This window comes from Rhinichthys klamathensis, unplaced genomic scaffold (assembly GCF_029890125.1).
Source record: "Rhinichthys klamathensis goyatoka isolate OS25496 unplaced genomic scaffold, OSU_Roscu_1.1 h1tg000951l_1, whole genome shotgun sequence".
NCBI classification, from domain to species: domain Eukaryota; kingdom Metazoa; phylum Chordata; class Actinopteri; order Cypriniformes; family Leuciscidae; genus Rhinichthys; species Rhinichthys klamathensis.
The window spans coordinates 18032-40846 of record NW_026607273.1 but is presented as its reverse complement, the minus strand read 5'-3'; the positions used below and the strand labels follow the sequence as shown (position 1 = coordinate 40846).

Below are 22815 nucleotides of genomic sequence, written 5' to 3'. Positions count from 1 at the left end.
ACGTAATTACGCTGAAAGGTCGTGTGGATTTTCTCCATCTCATTTTCTCCAACAACTTCAAAATCATCCGACATTGATTTACCTTTTATTTATTTAGTAAATGGCGTTTGACTCAGTCTTTGCGCATTCGCTTTGTAAACACTGGGTCGGTTCTTCCGCCTACGTCACGCTTGACCTTTCAACCTGATTACGTAATGTGTGTCGCATCACAGCTCGAGCAAGACCAGCATTAGTGGTTAAAAGTATATAAATGTGTATTTTGTTATAAATGTCCGCTGGTTTGTCTAGATCAGACTCTTATTCCTCGGCTGGATCGTGTCGAGACTTTGAAGCTGCACTGAAACTCACATCTGGACCCGTTGGACCCCATTGAAGTCACTATATGGAGAAACCCTGGAATGTTTTCCTCAAAAACCTTCATTTCTTTTCCACTGAAGAACGAAAGACAAGAACATCTCGGATGACGAGGGGGAGAGTAAATCATCAGGAGATTTTAATCCTGAAGTGAGCTACTCCTTTAACGCTATATCTTATATATCGATGGGCTTCAGCGCCGACAGCAGTTTGACCTCGGCGAGAGGGTTTCTGGGTGAACCTCGATAGCGATTGGTCTCGTTTCCAGACACTTCCAGCAGAACAGACTTGGGATGTTCATTTGCGCGTTTTGTCTTTGGCGCCTTATTGGTGACGTCTTCCAGCGTTGCGTGTCTAACCTTCGTTTTCTTCGGAGGAACTGGAGGTTTGGGTTTAGCAAACGTCGAGTGCAGAGCGCTTTCTAAACTCACAGCCTTTATCTGAGTCGCGGCGGCACACCAACCCATCCTGACCTCTTTCCGACTCCCAACCAAAGAGTTTAACCGCCTCACGGACTGTCGAACCGGCGTGCGCTGGAACTTCATAGGAGATCGGATCACTTTAGCTTTGGGCGAATCCAACGTCATCATGTTGAACAGTTTAATCTGCTCGGCCACTTTCATCCGGCGAGTTTCAGCGCCACTAGGACTACTTTTACCAGTCTTATTTCCCAATGACGAGGTGTTGGTGTTCGTTTGCGTTCTTGATCCGTATGGAGTTGATTGGATCCGTATGGAAGAGTCCGGTCTGAAAGCAACGGGACTTTGCATGTCTAAAGCGTCGATTAATTGACTGCATTCTGCAGGACATCGACGTTCTTCTTTTAAGAAATCCTTGCTTTCGTTTTCAAGCCAGAGAGACTCGTTAAGGCTGGTTTCCCCAAACCGGGTCGTTCCACTATCAAACAAAGCGCTGTCGATGTGTAGAGGAGACATAGCAGCGATCTCGATTTGTCCGAATGTCACGTTGTGCTCCTCAGACATTGATTTGTGTGAGGTTTCCGAGGAGTTGTCGTGGTTCTGTGTAATGATGCTGTGAAGGTCACTGCCGGACTCACCGAACGCTTGTTTGATTTTCAGTAGAGTCGATCCGGATCGTTCTTCGCTGAACGACTTCTCGACGCTGAGGATCTTGGGAAGGTCGTTGCCCGCCGGAGGTTTAGTCTCCGAGAACGAATCCGTCGGGAAAGTCAGGCCGACATCAGGAGTGTCTCGACTCCACGAGCTCCGGTGGGTTATTGATTCACACCGAGGGGTCAAGAGGTCATCCTCCGATTTACTGAGAAACGTTGAACCTGTCAAACAAACGTGGACGATAGAAAACTCAAATTATACACCGCTTTTGAAAGAGTCTCTTCTGCTCACCAAGCCTGCATTTATTAGATTAATAAATATAATACATTAAAATAACTTTAATATGTGAATTAGGACCGTCGAGTTAAAATGACGCTTTATTTTAAGGTGTCTTTGTTACACTGTAACTATACATTTAAGTACTGAGTAATGTTAAGTACATGTACTTACTATATAGGGTTAGTTACATGTAATTATGCATAATTTATAGCTATTACTACATGTAACAGTGACACTGTAAAATAAAGTGTTACCTAAAATAAATTTTTAGTACTAAACTATGCATAAGTATTCATTTTTGATCATAATTGTTTATGCAATTTACGACATATTTGTTCGTTTAAATGTTATGCACTTTTTATTTCAGTAATGTTATTTCATCGCTTTGAATAAAGAGTTTAATACGGTGCATTAATATTTTGCTGATTGCGCCCTCTTGTGGCCAAGAGCCGTTTCCTCCTCACTGAAATATGCCTTTTAAAATATAATTTATATTTTCGTAATATTTAAGTAAAAAATTCTAATTTCGTTTTTCAGCCATTTTGAAAGCCTTATTGTGAATATGTGATCAAATCAATCATTACTCCAGTCTTCAGTGTCACATGATCCTTCAGAAATCACTCTAATATGATGATCTGATGCTCAAGAAACATTTATGATTATTATCAGTGTTGAAACAGTCGTGCTGCTTCAGATCTGTGTGGAAACAGTCATACATTACCATTCAAAAATGAGGTAAGATTTAAACAAACAAATAAAACAAAATTATACTTTTATTCATCAAGGATGCATTAAAATGATCAAAAGTGACAGTAAAGACATTTATAATGTTACAAAAGATTCTATTTCAAATAAATGCTGTTCTTTAGAGCTTATATTCAAAGAATCCTGAAAAGCAAATGCATCAGTTTCCACAAAAATCTGAAACTTTCCAACACTGATAATAATCATAAATGTTTCTTGAGCATCAGATCCTCATATTAGAGTGATTTCTGAAGGATCATGTGACACTGAAGACTGGAGTAATGATTGATTTGATCTCAGGAATAAATTACACTTTACTATATATTCACATAGAAAACAGCTGATTTACATAATATTTCACTGTTTTTACTGTATTTTTGATCAAATAAACACAGCTTTAGTGAGCAGAAGAGACTTAAAGCAAGTAGAAGAAATAAAGCAGCTTTAAGATCAACATGAAAAATCTTTTGCATCCAATTTTACTTCTGAATTCTGATGCACTTCCAGATAAAACACCACATTCAATTAGAAAAATAATAATGAAGACTAAGATGTGACTTTATCCATGTGCAATAGATGGTCAGGGTGGCCGCGGGTCCTTAAAGTTTTCCTAATAAAAGGCCTTAAAAAGTATTAAAATGTCTTAAATATTTCTGGTCACATTACCGCTAAAATCTCTCCCGTCTGACGGACCCAGTGTCCCTCAGATAACCAGTGAAGCATCGAAACACGAGAATGATTATGATTTTATTACATAAACAGTGATTGATAATGATAATCTGTTTCTCGCCCGTCTCTGTGAGAGACTTTAAAGTGAGAAATTAAAACAAACGATCATAACACACACAAAACCAAAAACGCACAGAAGAAACACTGAGGTAAAAATTAACAATGTTGAGTTTTTTTTATTTATAACATATGATATAGTTGAGTAACATAACATGGCGGGAGCTATTTTGCTGAATATTCTCACGATTGCATTGATTTTAGTTCAATAAACAAGTAGTTAATATTAAATTACTTCAATTACTTAGGTTAAACATTACATATTACATATACGTTTGTAATATAATGTGCATTTCCATCACAGGTTTGGTCTTAAATTTCATTCAAAGTGACATTAAAAAGGTCTTAAAAAGCCTTAAATTTAATTTGTTAAGTGTCACCCCCCCTTTTTTTGAATATACATGAAAATGCACATTTCGAACTTAATAATGCTTTGGAATATAGACGTAAGATTGGTCTCGTTTTGAAGAAGACATTTGGCAGATTTTTGTAGAAGTGAAATAAATTAAGAAAGTGAAAGAAAAAAAGTTATAGAAGTTTGAGTTTATGAAAATGTACAATGTAAAAAATTTAATTATTCATATTTTATATAAAATATATATTTTCAAAACCTGGTCGACTCTAAAACTGCACAAAAAAAAAAAAATCAAAGCAAAAAAACCTGAACAAGTTTTAGGTTGATATCTCAAAAGATGAGCTTTCAGTGAGTGTGTGTGTGTGTGTGTGTGTGTGTGTGTCTGCAGTACCGAACGCTTCCACTAGGGCACAGACTCCATTACTGCCCATATAAGGGCGCCGCCATTTCCATGTGTTTTGAGTGATATGAACCATTATTTCCACAATTTTCATACAGTTTATGAAGTAGGCATCCTATTCAGAAGTAGTATGAGAAGTTTGGCAGATTTTGATATGAATTCAACCTCTAAGAAACACATAAAAGAACACGCATGTGCGTTATAGCTCGCCGCCGCATCACAAATGGCGAATCTATAATTATTTTCTTTATATATAAAACAATTTCAGACTTTTTCTAAAATAATTGAATGGATGCTATCTTTTGAACTCTTGGCTTGAAAACAAACTGAGGTTTCTACCGTTCTTTCATGATTTTTCATGTTCATCACTATTTCAAAATAAAGGTCTGAACACGCCTTAGGAGTATGAAAATATTCTTGTTGCAAATTGATAAATCACGGCTCCTCTGTAATTCATTTTGAAAATCAATCACCAAATATGGAAACTAGAGATTGTAAGCTTTCAAATGAGATATAGTTTGTAGGGCTGTCAGTTAAACGCGTTATTAACGGCGTTAACGCAAACCCATTTTAACGGCGTTAATTTTTTTATCGCGCGATTAACGATCTTTTTGGCCTAGCAAACTTTGTAGTTTTTTTTTCACATGCTTTTGCAACAGGACGGCATGCGGGCCGCTGCGCTATGAAACCCATTCATTTCAATGGCTTGCGCCGCGCGAGGACGTTTTGAAAGCGCAAGCGGATCTAGCTAGACCGGAAACAAAACAACAGGCACGCTGCACACACTTGTTTGGGCTTGCGAGCCGGATGCGCGAGCGCGAATCTCTCTGCTCGCGCGCGGAATATAATGTGCCGAGCACGAATCTCTCTGCTCGCGCGCGGAATATGATGTGCCGAGCACGAATCTCTCTGCTCGAGTCGCGCGCTCTCAGAGACACGCTGCTCTTGTAAGAATTTTCTCTGGGCTCGCTCAGAGAATATGCCTGCACTTAAAACGTGTTCAGTGCAATCGCGAATCTCTCCTCTTCCCCAGCTAACAATTTTAGGTTATAAGAATGTTTTCATAACGTTCCCATTAAGTTATAAAAACGTTATTTCTGAATGTTATAGGAACGTTCAAAACGTCCAGTTTTGAGTGGATGACGAGCGTGAGACGCCGAAATGGATGCCAATAAGATTCTGAATGGAAAGTTTACTTTTAAAAAGTTGCCAAATGGTTCCATTGACGAGACCAAAGTGATCTGTGTGTTTTGTCGTTGTGAACTGAGCTATCATCATCGCAGCACGTCCAGTCTGAAATACCACTTGATGATGGCCAGCACACACACACACACACACACACACACACAGCTGATGCGAATTCTCCGCCCCCTCGTCAATATCAGGACCTCGTCAATATTTATTTCACCCTTTTATTGATGGACAGTGTTACATTGTGTGAGAGATTATTTGCTCCAAGTGATAATGTTTTAGTGTGAAATTGAACACTGTATATGCCAATATTGTTTTCAATAAAAAACATTTGCACAAAGCAAGCCGATCCACTTTTCCATGTTGATAAGAGCATTAAACTGAGAAAAAAATAATGGGACAAAAAGAAATCAAGAGACATTTAGAATAGATAAAAATGTGCGATTAAATGCGATTAATCGCGAGTTAACTATGACATTAATGCGATTAATCGCGATTAAATATTTTAATCGTTTGACAGCACTAATAGTTTGTCAAGATTAGTTTAGGTTTAGAATTAGGATATTACTGTTTTAAAAAAGTAATGGATTTGGGCCCACCGGTGACACTTAAGGGGTTAACTTGTTTATATCTGTAGACACCCTGATGGTGTAAAGCGTTCCTCGACTTGATGCACTGATGAATCAATCAAATCAAACCACAGCAATCAATCAAAACTAACTTTATCTGGACAATAACTTTATTCTAGAGCTGCTGTAAAGCCTGTTACTGTAATCTCCTGTTATCACGGTAAAGCTGCTGTGAAACTCTAGATTGTTAAAGGCGCTGTATAAATGAAGGTGACTTGATGAATCTCTCATAATAAGATCAAAAATGGGGTCAATTTTGATTTTCACATTTTTCTGCAACTGTGTAGGAAAAGCTTATCAAATAAAAACCCAAAATACTGACCTTTCGATGGGCTCTTCTTCAAAACGGTCGGACTCAACTCCTTGGTGAAGTGAAAACCAGTACAGCTCTCTTGTGTTGCAAGCCGCCAACCTATGACCTCTGACCCCTTCGGCCCCAGTTGTGAATGTGTAATGAGGTTCTGTTGAAATACAGGCAGCTTCTTTTTACTCTCTTTGGTTTGTGATAGTTTGAGTCATCATGTCAGTGTTGAATTATGATAATGCTTAACAAAAAAAAAAAAAAAAAATACTGATTTCTGGTCAATCATCTTTTTTTATTTGAGCATATATATGCATGCATAAAATAATGACCATGTCAATAATGGCAAGGAATAACCCAAAACCACAAGGATACATTTTAATTAGAAAAATAAAAAAATTGTTATAATATTAATATTTGTTTCCTCTTAAAACATTTTATTACTCTACAAATATTTTTAGTAATATCAGGTTCTTATATAAAATCATAAAGATATCTCATCTCCTAAAGTCACAATGCTACAACATGTGCAATATTAAGCAAATCAATGACAACACAAATATTAGAACAAACAAACAATCACATTACATCCATAATCATAGTGTCATAAAACTTAGCAAAGGGTAAAACCATAATTTTCTTGAACGCTTTAACACTTTAAAGCACCAGATCAATCATATTCCAGCGGTCGAGCTCAGAAGCCTTATTTTTTTCCCATAAAATGCAAAACCATGCATGAGTAAAACCCTCAAACCAAGACAGTAAAATAATGCGATTATTATTGCGATATTCCCAATCCTCATTAATAGCAGCATGTACCAACACTCAACCGCCACTAGATGGAGCCAGACATCAACATGGCATAACAAAACTCCTTAATCCTGTTAACCAAGTGCTAATTACTCACCCATTAATATGTATTAATACATAGGAATTAGATGCACATTATAAGCATGCAAATCAGGGTTGTGCAGAAAAGACGGTGGATTGCTCAGTCTCTGGTGGATGTTGACAGAGATGATGTTTCTGAACTTACAGGCTCGCGGCTGGATTTGCCCAGACTGAAGCGCAGACGCAGGGATTTCCTCACTGGCTCTTTCTTAGCGGCTCTGGGAGAGAAACAGCCGGCCTTCCCCGACTCAACTCTGGAAGCAACAACAGGCCAATCACGGTGAGAATGTTATGCACTTATTTCACTAATCATTGCTTACAATAAACAATTTAATACGAGACACTACAGGAGGTGAATAGGGTCATTTTTTTAACTAGCAGATATCACCATGAAACTTTCCCAGTTGATTACCTACATTAAGATGAGAAAAAAAAAAAAAATCTGTAATTTAATGTTTAAATATGCAAATTGGGCATTATCTAATTAAATGTGCTAATTTGCATATATATATAAAAAAAACTGAGTATCAATTTCAATTTTAGAAATCTGAGTATTGGATAAAGCCAGGTTCAAAATTCTTTTTTCATTGAGTTCACATATTACAGAGGGATTTATGGATATCTACGGAAACGTATTGCATTCACTTGAGGACAAAAAATCTACTGTTTTTCTGAATTAACGAGTTAATTATCTCAGAATTACAAAATAATTTTTCATGAAAAAAGTTTTTGCTCTGTTTTTCTGAATTAACGAGTTAATTATCTCAATTACGAGATAATTTTTCATGGGAAAAAGTTTTTGCTCTGTTTTTCTGAATAAATGACTTAATTATCTCAAAATTATGAGTAACTCATTAATTCATAAAAACAGACTGAAAAAAATGTTTTTCAAGAAACATTTATCTCATAATTCTGAGATATAAACTCGTTAATTCAGAAAAACAGAGCAAAAAATTTTTTCATGAAAAAATATCTCGTAATTCTGAGATATAAACTCGTTAATTCAGAAAAACAGAGCAAAACATTTTTTCATGAAAAAATATCTCGTAATTCTGAGATATAAACTCGTTAATTCAGAAAAACAGAGCAAAAAACTTTTTCATGAAAAAAATATCTCGTAATTCTGAGATAATTAACTCGTTAATTCAGAAAAACAGTAGATTTTTTTTCCTCAAGTGAATGCAATACGCTTCCGTGGATATCTACTTTTGTTATCCTGTAAATCAGAAAATACTGTCAATAGCCTTAAAAAAATTATGTTTTTTGGAATAAAATGTTATATAAATCAGGCTAGGAATAATACATTTACAAATCCCTCTGTAAATGTCTTCATAATATAACTGAGTATGAGAGAAAAGTCATTTTGAGAAAACGGTCTTTAAAGATTTAGCATCAGCCAATGAGATAGGGGATTTAACTGTAAATGCACATTTACGCTCACGATTGGTTGCTGATAAAAAGAAAAAGACCATATTTGGATCCGACAGAATTGTACAGGAGAGAGAGAGCGCTTTCTAATGGTGCGTGTGATGAATTTGTCGTAAAGTGCCGTAAAATAAAGACCTAAATGTGTATTTTGGACTTTTTTTCCACCACAAGTCTGAAAGACGACATGTTATTGAAGACAAATTTCACAAAATCTCAAAATTAACCAGTGAAAAACCCCCGATATTTTTGCCTGCCGTGTCTCGCCTTAATATTTTGCTCATTGCGCCCTCTTGTGGCCTCAGGAGACGAGCAAAAGCTTTTTCCTCCTAAATGAAATCATCATATAATTTGTTTTATAATAGAATTTGCATATTCGTAGTAATATTTACGTAAAAAAAAAAAAATTCAAATTTAAATTTAGTTTCAGCCATTTTGACAGCCTTATTGTGATGAAGTGTAATTTATTCCTGTGATCAAATCAATCATTACTCCAGTCTTCAGTGTCACATGATCTCTAATATGGTGATTTGATGCTTGAGAAACATTTATGATTATTATCAGTGTTATTATTATCAATGTTAATTCAAGGCACCCAAAATACAACTCACAACGCATTTAATAATATATATTAATACAAAGTTTACAATGGCTATTATTGTTCAATAAGTCATATTTTATATTACAATTTTGGCATACTTCGCATCGAGAAAAGGTCTGATGGGGTTTATGAGACGAGCTGCCGTGTTAATTTTGCGAGAAAATATTGTATTTGTGTTTTTTCGTAAAAATTTGTATTTCATAAATGTAACCCACAAAAATTATCGATTTATTTTTCTTTTATGCCAAAAATCATTAGGATATTAAGTAAAGATCATGTTCCATGAAGACATTTTGTACATTTCCTACCGTAAATATATAAAAAATATATTTTTGTGAGTGGATGCAGAACAATCGTGAACATAAATGCACAACTTTAAAGGCGATTTTCTCAATGTTTTGATTTTTTTGCACCCTCAGATTCCAGATGTTCAATAGTTGTGTCTCGGCCAAATATTGTCCTATCCTAACAAACCATACATCCATGGAAAGCTTATTTATTCAGCTTTATATGATCTATACATCTCAATTTGAGAAAAAATGTAGCCTTGTGACTGGTTTTGTGGTCCAGGGTCACATATATTGTATTTAAAGGCCATGTTGCAGGTTAACCACCACTGTCGATTAATGGGTACATAAATCACTCAGGATATGTATATCCTTTTTAAAATGTCTCAAAAATGGTCTTAAAGACCAGTTTTTTTACGTTTTTGGTATTAACGGGTTTTTTTACGCGATTCGGCGATGACGTCACGTTGGGGAGAAGTGGAGGAAAGGCAGCCTCAGCCTAGTATCAGAGCCCGTATTAGACATTCTCAGCCTAGTATTAGAACTATGGCGACTGACTGGGATGAGGAAGAGTTGAAGTGTCCTGGTGAGTTGCTATCATTTAGCACCGCAGCAATGAGCACTGGAGCTAGTCTACGAGCAGCAGTGCACAATTACGACACACACATATATATTGTTACTGTCATTGAATAGGACCGAGTGAAAAATCAACGTTTTCTTTATATCTAGTGGCAGTGATCATGACGTTAGTTCAGATAAGTACCGGTAACCTTTGTCATAGTGTCTAGTACTGGTAAACTTGGTCTTTGTCATCTAGAAATAGAAGGCATCATGCTAGCTATATTGGCGTTTCTAAGTGTTTATCTCTTCCTCTGGTGAAAATGTTGTTGCAAACGTAGCCGCCGCGTGTCTGTCGCTGTCCGGTCGCTGTGTTTGGCAAGTGCTTGTGTGGGCAGTATAGAGAGAGATAGGCAGACATCCAGATAGCATAAACGTTAGCATAGATAGCTAGCAGCTAGATAGATAAATAGATAGAAATATACATAGTAGGTAGATTGACAATGTAGAGTTGGCTCATTGGTCGCACGTGCCGTTGGATGTGCAGTTGCCGCATACTAGCCTATCTATCTATATATCTGTCTGTCTATCTATATATCTAGACTATCTATTTACCTATATCTATGTATTTATCTATTGATCTATAATCTGCGCTATCTGAATACTCTCGTCTCTACTACTCGTCTCTCTAGTCACTCTAATGCTCTCAAGGCGGGCTTTGGTAAATTCTCTCCCCAAGGTGACGTCATCCAATGCATTGTGGTGGAAAGGAGAATCGTTGCAAACCGCTGTAATTTTTCGTATTATATTACGTTTTGTGATACCCAACAACATAAAATACAATGGATAACAGTTTAAATGTGTATTACCAACAAGCAAATTGCACAAATTAGTTGAAAAATTAACCCTGCAACACGGCCTTTAAATAAGTCAAGCACTTTAAGCACCTCTTCACAAACACCTGATAATCCCTATAAAGATGAGAATGTGTCGTACCTGTTGACACTGCGGTCTCTGCGTCGCCGGCTCTTCCTCCGGGCAGAACTGCAGGACAGACGAGTGTTTCTGCCCACAGAAGACAGAAGACCACTGCGAGACGAGTCCAGAGCCGCGCCGGCACTGTGTGCTGAGAGAACACCGCAGGTAACAGGTCAATGAGCACGCAATCAGGTACGCGACGCTGTGCTGTATCGAGAACAAGTCCCGGCTGAAGGGCGTTGTTAGGCACGGCTTATTCGCGATACAGCACTAGCCTCGAGTACCTTATTGCTTTTATACAACGGTTAACACACAATATAAATATTAAAGCTGAAAAATATGCATTATGCAACTTTCATGAAGTATAATCACTAAAAGCCTTCCTTCCGCTGGATAAAATAGTCCCTGATCGTGAACAGCAACAGAAGTTGCATACATTATTTCACCACTAGATGGCGGCAAAGACTGATGCGCGGATCGTGGATTAATTTCGGGTGAGATGAATACAAACTTCAGCATATTCTGAATCTCTAACATAAAATAATAGACTTCTAACCAACATCCTCCTGTTGTGTGCAATGAGCAATATAATCCTTTAGACAAAAAAATAAAAATAGAATCACAAGAATAAAATCACAAACAGCTTTCATACAAAAATATAGAATTATGTTCCAGCAGCTCTCATACAAAAATAATGCTTGTGGACTTACTATTATTCTGAATAATAAGTGACATACAAAGCTGCCCAATAAATAATAAAGAGTCTAAGACTTATGACTTAAAATTGTTGCTGTATACCACAATCAAAAACAGCTTATGCAAAAAAAAGTGAATGAACATGTGCAGAGTCACAATTTTCCATACGTTAGTTCCGCGCTTTCAAGTAATCTATTCACATAATGTTCTCTCTCTTAAAATGTAAGCGAGTGTAAATGTCAGCATTATCATTACGTCTAAAGATTCAGAGTGTTTTATTTAGTGCCATGTCAGCATCCAAGGCTATTTTCATGGCAAAAATTAAATTACAAAAATACAAATATCATATAAATACAATAAAAACCAAACAAACAAAAACAGCAAGTCATATTATACAAGATTTTTTTAAATTAACATATGATTTAAAAAAAATCTTAATCTTACTAAATAAGTCCTTAAGTGAGGTAACTTTAAAAAAAAAGAAGCATTTTACTTGTATTAAAAGTCCAGGACAATCTAATAAAATATGCTTTTTGTCTAAAGAATTGAAGTCTGTCAGATAAAAGCTTATTGATGCAGTTCAGCCTGTCTGCCATTTCATGTCAACCGTTACTCCTGATCAGAGGCTTATGGAAATATTTAGTTTATACATAGAGTTACGCTTCAGCTAAGTGTAATGGTGCAACGCAAACATATTTAGTAGTGCGTAATAGGGCTGGGCGATATGGCCCAAAAAAATTATCATGATATTTTTTTTTATATCAGTCGATATCGATAATTATCACGATAAATGTCAAATCTTTATTTCTTTCAAGTTTAAAGTCAGATTTTTGCTCCTAAGTGAAAGTTGTATAAACCAGAGCGTTAATTGTGGTTTTAACTCTTTATTGTCAGAACATATCATGACAAACACTTGACAAACAGGGGAACATTTCACAAATCTGAGGTAGAACATTCAAACATTTGTCATTTTTCCTTACAATTAATATCTGAATAGAAAAATATTTCTTCAGCACAGTTTGCAGTGCAGCCTGCAATATTCAAATTACATGTTTTGTCTCGAAATGCATATTTGACAGTGAGTTGACAGTAAATCTGCATCCTAACTCAAGCTAATACTACTCTGTTAAATTTATGTTCATTAACAAAAACAGTAACATCTGTTAAAAAAAAAAAAAAAATTTAACAACCACATTTTTATTTGGTAAAATGTAATATTCTGACTGTTTGAGTTTTATTAAAATTAACCATTGGTCATCCAGTATCATGCATTTAGATCATGATAACCACAGATAAAACCAGGCATAGCCTAACGTTATAAATTAGTACCTCACTATCATGGCAAAATGTAACTTTATGGTTTCTATGGTATTTGTATGAAATACAGTAGTCTAACAGTTAAATACATTATTAAAAACTATAATTATATTCCATTAGACATTTAATACATTACTAATATTATACAATTCAATATGTATCCCACATTTCATGGTGCAGTTAATATTACTAGGCTAACCTTACAGTAAATCCATGGTAGGCTAAATGGATTCAGTATCAATTCAGATTGACTGTATCGTTGCGCGCAGTGTTTCTCCTGTTTGTCAGCGGTGTTTCATCTGCCTTTAAACATGTGTTCTTCGCTGAACTCTAGCGCTTCTCACTGGATCTCGTGAGCGAGACGATCAGTGTAAACACGTCTGCTCTACTGAGCGCGCGCTGCCGTTTGGACTTTGAGCCGAGCGGATAAACAGTCCGTGAGCGCGCGAGGTTCAAATGAGTTTCGTTCCGCTTTTGGCGCATAAACATTATCTAACATTTCTCGACCTCTTGATATCGTTTTATCGAGAAGAAATTATATCGCCATAATTATCGTTTTATCGCCCAGCCCTAGTGCGTAAGTTGTATCTTAGTGCCCATTTACGTCAAAGCTAGGCTAAGTTGTAACTCACGCACAGCTGGTGCAACCGGCCCTGCTGAATACTGGATAAGCTAACAAAAACACACCGCGTCAGGTACGTCATCACTCGCTCTTGACACACCAAAAATTTTAATGCACGTCTTTGCATTTGAATCTGCAGGATCTATTTTAAATGCAACGAATATTCGAAATTCGTATTTTTATTTGACAGTCATGAAGCTCACCTGATCCAGGTGTAGACGCTCCCCCAAACAGAGCGTTCGGGAACAGCTCCAGGCCCAGGTTCTTCTTGATGGACCTGCGCTTCTTGTTGGAGAAGCCATGAGTGTGTGCCGAGTCCAGCGGGAGCTTACGCTTGGAGTTCGGCGTTATGATGACCGGAGTGGCCATGGAGAAAACTGAAGGAAAAACACTTGAATTCACTCAACGAGTTATTGAAGGAGATTCACGTTATTCTTGCATGCGAGCTCAGGCTATAGATTCAATACAAGGAAACTGAGCTCGAGCCAGAAGAGTCAGATCGACAAGCAAAGATTTGCGTAAGCGACTGAGAATAGAGCAGAAATCATTTAACCCTTGTGCGACCTTTTTGTTTCTTGGATCATTTTGCCTGTGTAAGTGCCTACTGCATACATTTTGGCACAGGTATGTATTTTTATTGGGATTTTACTATTTCAACCCCATTTCCTTAAAAAAAAAAAAAAAAGTATTTTGCACTCAGGGATCTTTTGGACAAAAATGTCTGCATTGAAACTGCCTTTTTTTTTTTATCCCAGGGCCATTTAACTATACATCTTTGTTAAAAGGCTTTTATTCTGTTGGCAAGGCTTCAAAATTTTAATTTGTACTATTTTTTTTACCTGACCATGGCCATTTTCTCATGTTTGGCCTATAAAGCAAATACTCCTTTTATTCCTGTTTTCTGCATATTATAGAGCCAACTGGATAAATTATGCAACTCTCACTGAAAGCTCCTCTTTTGAAATATCAACCTCAAATTTGGAACATATTTAGATTTATGGCTTTGATTTTCTAGCAGTTTCAGAGTTCAACGTGTCTAAAAAATAAAATGGTTCATTTCACTTTTTAAACTTTTTTTTTTTCTTCAACAATAATCTGCCATGGGTCTTCTTTAAAAATGAGAACAAACTTAAAGTCTGTGCTCCTAAGCTTCAGTTTTTAGGACATTTTTGTCCACTATGGACGTATGTGTAACTTTAATTCACGCACAAGGGTTAGCCAAAAGTAGAGGGAACATATTCTCACAAGCGCCAACAGACAAACATAATGCTGTATATCATCCATGCCGTGCCAATATGTGAACAGGAACATCTACATGAAAGTGTGCAGACACAAAGCCATCTCAAACTCAATTAAGAAACACGTGCTCATTAGATTAACGAAGTGAAGACGAGAAACCCTGGAGCGGATCTGATGAGAACGTTACCCACCTGCTCCATCAGACTGAGGGGTATTTGTTGGGGTTCTACTACTTTTAAACCTATTCAGAGCTCCATTTACCACATCTGGAATACAAAACAAACCCACTCAACTAAAAAAACTCAGATTATATGCCTTCAAATCATTATTACAGGGTTCGTACAGAAACTAATAAATGAAATTCAAGGACTTTTCAAGCACTACATTTTTAGTTTTCAAGGACAACAATCAGAGATCTCACTTATCAAACAAAATCTTTATTATGTTTCAAATTATAAAAAGGTAAATAGATAAATAAATAAAAATAATACAACAAAATGGTACAAATAAAGTGCAGCACATGCAATAGCTGTGGAAACTTGACCATTAAAACTGTTTTTTTCTCCCTTAAATGTATAATAAACCTGAAGAATTAAAGCTGTATCATACACTTGAATAATTATATGAGCAATATCACGCTCATAGTTAGGCTAAATGGCTCTATATTAATATCAGATGGGTGTGAAAAGATTGTTTTATCAATAAAATAAAACACTATTCTCTAATATAGTCTATTGTCTTCCAATAATCCAAGCACTTTTTCAGAAATATGGCTGTTTTCAAGGGTTTCCCCAAACTTAAATTTCAAAAAGTCAAATTCAAGCACGAAAACTACTTGTACGAACCCTGTTATTAACCGTAACCACTTCCCTTCAAAGCAGTCATGTGATGAAACCGATCGAAAGACCCTTTAGACACGTTTCTTACCTCCTAAACTGCGTCTGTTGCTTTTCTTCAGGTCTGAGTGAGCGTTACTCTCCTCTAGAGACACCGATGCTGGAGAAAACACAGCAGCATCACAACCCAACATGGCTGGAACCTTCTCCATCAGGAACTGAGGAACCGCACCTGTGAACAACAGCAGGGTTCGCTTCACTGTTCTCCCACACATTGCTTTTCACTGGATTAACTAAATACATATTAAATGTACCAAAGCTTTAAATCCATTTCATTTTCATCATGTTATATATACATCAGGGTTTCTCAAACTGGAATTGGTGTCAGTAACGCTCAGTTTTGAGCATGAATGTTAAAAAAAACACACTATTTTGTCATTGTTGCGGCTCCTCTCTTCCCAGTCTGTCAGTAACGCTCCGTTCACTTCCTGTCTCTATGAAGCCCCTCCTCCTGAAAAGCACACTGTGCTCTGATTGGTCGGCTGGATCAGTGTGTTGTGATTGGTCGAGCGCTTCGAGTGTGTTTGGGAAATGCCCCGCCCCTTTCCATAACCACCAGTTTAACACACAACTAACTCAACCAGGCCCCGCCCCTTTATTCTGCGCATTAATTATTATAATGAGGAATATTGTGACGTGTTCGTTCCCAGAAGAAACTCAAGACTACAATGGAAACGTTTCAGGAGTTCAGAAACACTGACACTGATATAGAGAATTTAAATTTTAAATCTCAGTGGGACTTCAAGTAAATATCAAGTATATATTTTATATAAATGTGTCCAGCTGACTAAAACCAAAAAGGTTTAAGAACCCCTGATTGGCATGACTGAGTAAGTATATCCAGGGCTCTAGACTAACTTTTTGCCTTGGTTGCACTGGTGCGCCTAATTTTTCCTCGTCTCGCGTCGCCTTTAACGCCACAATTTCAAGGTCACCTTTTTAATCACGCTCCATATACATTCATATATATTATGTAAATGCTTTTAAACAAGAATAAGGTGTAGTTTTTTTTTTTTTTATTTGAAGCACAATTATACTGTATATAAAAATATAAATCTTAAAAAAAAAAAAATTAAAGTGCTGTTTTTACATTGTTCAAGTTAGGGCAGGGTATTGACACAAATTCCACAATTCGACTCAATATTGATTATTTTGGATATCAGGTACAATACATGGCAAATTTTCTAAAGGAAAACAAATCTCAACTAATGCTGTAAACTGGGAGTCAGTTGTAGCCCACTATGCTTCATTAGCCTACTATAATATTGAAGGTAAAAATTACCTGATTTGTACACAAACACTTAAATTACACTTTTATTTTTTTAAAATAATAAAGTTATATGAAATATAAACATTTAAATGGTGGCTGCATAAAACTTGCCAGATTTGTTTCAAACAACATGCATTAAATATTGAAAAACATTAAAAATTATAATGAATATGTAATATGGTGCATATATTAGGCACAATGCTCCTCTAGAGTTAATTTTTCTAGCTAGCTAACGAGTTTATGTGCACTGGATATGTTTCTTCTGAGGTAAATGTGACGTTACATTACATTGTTTACAAGCGTTTTACCGATTGAGCGATTCCATGTGAAAGATACGGATTTCGATAAGTTGTACTCTATCTTTTAACACGCTTTCAGATGCTCTTTCATGTTTATTTGGCGCTGTAACTGGTATTATTAAGGCGGAAGAGGAGATCATGTGCTGCTGCTTCTCTTGAGCTGAGCCAGAGCGATCTCACGCCACAGCGCCAAAACGGTATTTATGTTTTTGAATTTCGTAAGAAAATGGACCAAATTTTAAATCTGAGACTTTGTTTCATATCAATAGTAACAAAGCACAAAGATTATTGCGATATATTGGATGGGATGCTCCCTACAATGTTCCATTCATTCATCAACTGAAAACAGCATAGCCCAACGGTTCGTAAAAATCAATGAGAATCGATTAAAATCGAGAAATCAATATTTTTTACCTAGTTCAAGTAGCCTACATTTTTAAAAGTTTCTTCGTCGTCTGTTTTCCTGCGTTTATTTAGCTGATGCTGCTGATCGCCGTAACTGATTCTCTGGTCGCAATTTATTTCAATCACACAGCACGGAGCATTTTAGTCCTACAGGAATATCTGAACCACAGCCAATCAGAGGCAAAGACCCGCCCAATCTCTATCTCTGATTGGTTTAGACCACGATATGATCCAACCATGCGTGCAAGGAGAACAAAAGACTCGTTTGTGGAGAGGCAGCGGATGCGATCATGCCTAGGAATGACCTAGGAACAATTCTTGTCGCACCCTTACAAATTTTGGTCGCACTCTAGAGCCCTGATATTAGGTATGGATTAATAGTGATGAAGTGTATGGGTTAGTGCTTACACACACCCAGGTGTTGAGCGTTCTCTATGAGGCACTGCAGAGCCGCTGCCTGATGCTTCAGTCTCTTCTCCGTGTTGCTGCTCATCTTTTCTCCACCGTCGCCACAGTGGAAGAGATTCGGGGCAAAGATGACCGAGAGGTTACTGCTGTCCATCTTATTCTCAGCACATCTGAAATGAAGGACACACACACACACATGCATGTAAACACAAAAGGAAGTCATTAATTAGTAGTGGTGGAACGGATCACAACTCTCACGGTTCGGATCATTTACGTTTTTGAGCCACGGATCGGACTATTTTTTTGGATCATCCAAACTGATACGGTTCAACCCTTATTAAAAACAAGTGAACAGATGCACAATACACAAATTACAAGCAGAGATGAATACTAAATAACAACGTTACAAAGTCTAACAGTGGTATTCAGGTACAGAAATTAATAATTAAGCCTAAATGTAAAATCACTGTAGAAATTAAATATAGTTTAATCTTTGTTAAAGCTGTATTTTGTTGTTATATTAACATCAATGACACCGGAAACAGCAGGAATATTAGGCCACTGTCACTTTAAGACCCAGTAAACTGTTTCTTTCTCAACTGTTCATTTATGAGAATACTTGTCGAGACGGGCATTTAGACATAATTTTGTGTTTATGTGTCCGTTCAAGGGCAAGGAAACACGAAAGAGGAATCAATTCAGTGTTCGAGCGCTATCTCTCTTCTTCTGCGTTTAAAATTGTTTGAATGTGTAAATTGGCAAGACAAAACACGTGCAAATTATAAACTTTCACTCTATGATGGTTAATTTAGCAGTTAATCCGCGAATCACATGCGTGCCGAATCACGATCAACCGCGACCCTGTTAATTAGCATAACGAGAGATTTGAGCCGAACGGCGTACCGCTGAGAGACGGTCTTCAGGAAGCTGAAGAAGTAGCGCAGCGTGTTGAGATTCCTGTCGGGCAGCACACAGGACAGCAGGACCGTGGCCGAGGTCCTCTCCTCCTCCGAGGGCAACTCCTGGGCCTTCAGGAAGCCGCCGTGCAGGTCTGCGGTCAGAACCGGCTCGGGAAGCTCCCGGAAGAACTGCTTGAGGAGGCCGGCGATGTCCAGCGGGAGCGCCGTGGGGAGGCCGTCCTCGCCCTGGTCCAGTTTGGCCTGCGGGTCACAGAGACACACACACCCGCTGTGTGAGAACACCATCACCAGAGTCTGGAGGAAGTGCAGGAAAGGCCATCACTCACCCGGAGGCTCTTGACCCGCACCACAGAACCCGACTTTCTGAACAGGCCCTCCGTGTCCAAATGATCCATGAGACACGTACAAGCATCGACTATAAAGCTGGAAGACAACGAGACACATTACTCTACATACACACACACATGTTAAAAACACACCTCATAATAATATATATATATATCCTGAAAAATATATCAGGATAAAAAAATTCAGATATATCCTGAAATTTTTTATTATTAAAACTATATAGTGAAACATAGGGCGAAAAATAATATAATAAAATAATTAAATATAGGGCAAATAAATAAAACAAAAAACATAAATAAGGAAATAAAGGGCAAAAACATTTAAATAATTAAATATACAATAACAATAGTAATGAAATATATGGCAAATAAATATTTTACTTTATCATTTTATAGGGAAATATAGGGCAAATAAATAATATTTATTTTTATTATTCTTTTATATTTTAAGTAATAAAATACTACAATATAGGGAAAATAGGGCAACAAAAAAAACTTAAATAATAATTAAATAATGGACTATATGGCAAATAATTACTGTAAAATATAAAACAATCATAAATATAAATTAATAAAATAATATTAAAATATGGGGAAACCGGGCAAAAAAATTAAAATAATAATAAATGTAAAATAATAATAAAATACGGTGAAATATGGTAAAATAATTAATATATATATTTTACTATCATTTTATAGGGAAATATAGGGAAAATAAATAAAATATAAAACAATAATAAAAATAAACAAAGTAATCAAATAATACTAATACTATCATTTTATAGGGAAATATATAAAATATATTTATAGGGCAAATATATAAAATACTAAAATAAAGGGCAAATAAACAAAATAATAAATAATCGTAAAATTTAATTAAAAAATAATAAAATTAAGTAAATGTCCAAAGAATCAGGCAACATTTAGGCTAGATAATTTGTTAAATTATTTTATTATAGGCATATTTTGCTTATCCTTTTACGACATGGTTAACTGGCCAACCACGTTCCACGGATAGTCTTACTGCACTAAACCCTGTTTAACCGCACTGTGCTGCAACCCACGGCTGAACGGAGGACAACTTCACCTTGAAGATCAATCATGCATGCCTCAATTTAAAGCCATTCGCACCAAGAGATTGCTGTGGGTGTGGCGTGGAGATCGTTTGGCCTCAAAAGATATTGCAAGTATGAAAAATGGTGCCGTTGAGAGTTGAGACATGCACTTACAGGCATTGTTCATGATAGAAAGCCCTAATTTCATAAATAATTGATAGACTGAAGTATTTAAGCTCTTACAAACATTAAAGAGCATCTGTGTGCAAGCCAGTAAATGTTGGTCTCCCTCAGTCTTACCAGGGTACGTCTCCGTAGTCCAACACATGACAGTGTGGCAAACCTTCGAGCGCGACGCCGAACACCCTCACCTGGAAGCACAAGGAGGATCTGTTCAGGTGAGGATGGAGAACTGAACAAGTGAAGCTCTGTGTGTTTGAAAATCAACAGCACTTCCCCTTCATTTACACGGGCATGAAGAAAAGTCCACAAATCACTCTCATGAGACGGATAAGAGTCCTGTGACTGTTATGTAATTAATCACATTTCTTTCTATGGTTTTGCAGCCAAATGTGATAGAAATATTTTATGAAATGGGTATTTTCAACATTAAATGTACAGAGAAATGCAGACTGAGGATGCTGAGGTCAAAGGCCATATAGACATGGTGCATTTGAGAAAGCCAATACATTTTTTACACACACACACCTGCGTAGAATAGGTGTTTTGCACTGTAAATGTGTTACTGCAACAATACACTAATGAACTATGTGATTTTTTAAAAACTTTTTAAATACATTTTTGTTTTTAAAGGGATAGTTCACCCAAAAAAATTAAAATTTTGTCTGTACTTTGCCTTTACCATAGAATTGACGGCACCCATTGACTTCCATTATAGGAAGAAAAATACCATGGAAGTCAATGGGTGCCGTCAACTGTCTGGTTAAAAAACATTCATTAAAATACCTTCTTTTGTGTTCAACAGAAGAAAGAAACTCATACAGGTTTGGAACAACTTTAGTGCGAGTAAATTATGACAGAATTTAATTTTTTTTGGATGAACTGTCCCTTTAAGATGTGTTGACTCATCTCTTTATTACAGTGAACCACGTGAACAGGAAGTTGATCAACCAGTTGGTGACTATAGATTCTCTGAACAGATGAGAAAAACATTACACAAACCAATTTCAACTACTCAATAATGAGCATTAATAATAATAATAAATACACAACAGTCTGGTTGCAGAGCATTTCAATAATTGTCCAATCAAATAGTTTTTAATTTCTGCCTGGTTATTATTAATAACTTAAATGTAACAGCATTTCTGGAATCACATTACTGTAAGAAAACTGTTTCTGTCCAGCGTTTATATAATGGAATTAGAGGTTATATAAACTCACCGTGTTCACCGATGTCTGTTTGTTTCTGTTTTTATTCCAGTTTTTAATTTTAATCCCATAAACGGACCGAAGATGCTGAACTACTGCCAGACGAACCACATTTCTCTCCAAAACCTTCATAATGACGTCTAAAAATCGTTAAAACGACTCGAAATACGAGGGGAAATAGACTAAAAGCCTGCTTTAAGCTTAAAAACAAGCACAATAAACGTTATGGATGTGATGAATAAACAAACAAACAAACTGATGGCTAGTTTACTTTTCCTCGACACATTTCAATAAAAACAACCGATCAAAGTCACCAAACGCATCTCGTAATAGGTTTCCAGGATGTGCTGCGCATTAACATCATTTTATAAAATAAAATAATAATATATAATCGCCATATAAATCTAGTGTTTGTTTCTGTGTGTCCGCTTTACTTCCCGTCTTCACAACGGCAGCTCGGAAAGAGACGTTCAAATTTCGCCCTGCCTACGTCACTCAGGCGTTTCCTGCACTCTGATTGGGTTGCGAGTAGTCACGTGTTGGTTCCGTCTGAGATGACCCCGCCCCCCTGCAGCGTGACACGCGTGATTGATGGCCCAGCAGATGTTAAAGCGACAGTGCAACATAATACACACGCATTTCCCGAACACCAGCGCCAGTGCTGAAAGCTTGTACTAGAGAGAGATAATTGTCCATATCAGAGGAACTGGAGATTAAAAATTAAGGTTAATTTTGCAAACTTTGCAAATCTATTTTATAGTGCTAGGCAGCGATTAATCTGTGTATAATTATTGTGTGTATATATAAATACACACATATGCATGTATTTATTTAAGAAATATTTGCATTTATATACTGTATATATATTATCCATCATTTATATTATAATATTAATATAATATTTTATATATAAATAACACATTTTTCTTAAATATTGACATTCATGTGTGCAAGGGCGAAATTGTCAATCACACATTGGGGGGGACAGCTGTGGAACTTTTTGTGTTGGCGCATGCACACATTTTTTTAATCAAAATAAAATAAAAGTCAGAGTCCGAATGTTTGTAATTGTATAACACAACAAGGAATTGTATTACATC

General features: G+C 36.5%; 1 protein-coding gene across 2 annotated transcripts; it reads right to left on the bottom strand.

Annotated features, from left to right (window-relative positions):
* Window positions 1–237: 237 nt before the first annotated feature.
* arhgap11a (Rho GTPase activating protein 11A) lies at window positions 238–22192 on the bottom strand. 2 transcript variants are annotated; one of them, XM_056244272.1, is made up of 12 exons: window positions 21728–22192; window positions 20627–20697; window positions 19251–19347; window positions 18908–19164; window positions 18011–18174; window positions 15654–15794; window positions 14918–14992; window positions 13691–13864; window positions 10871–11000; window positions 7149–7257; window positions 6134–6272; window positions 239–1648 (listed from the first exon to the last, which is right to left on the bottom strand). In XM_056244272.1, the coding sequence occupies exons 1-12, from the start codon at window positions 21845–21847 to the stop codon at window positions 531–533; spliced, it is 2595 nt and encodes an 864-aa protein (XP_056100247.1). In that variant the 5' UTR covers window positions 21848–22192; the 3' UTR covers window positions 239–530. The 2 variants fall into 2 exon arrangements, with proteins under 2 accessions (XP_056100248.1, XP_056100247.1); XM_056244273.1 differs by lacking the exon at window positions 14918–14992 and having other exon boundaries at window positions 238–1648.
* Between the last annotated feature and the right edge of the window lie 623 nt (window positions 22193–22815).

Excerpts from the sequence above, each read along its gene's own strand:
- arhgap11a (XM_056244272.1), bottom strand. The coding sequence starts at position 21,847 with ATGAAGGTTTTGGAGAGAAATGTGGTTCGTCTGGCAGTAGTTCAGCAT. Across the intron at positions 19,165-19,250 it reads TGCGGGTCAAGAGCCTCCGG|GCCAAACTGGACCAGGGCGA; the intron begins GTGAGTGATGGC and ends TGTGACCCGCAG. Across the intron at positions 11,001-13,690 it reads AGCGTCTACACCTGGATCAG|CACACAGTGCCGGCGCGGCT; the intron begins GTGAGCTTCATG and ends GTGTTCTCTCAG.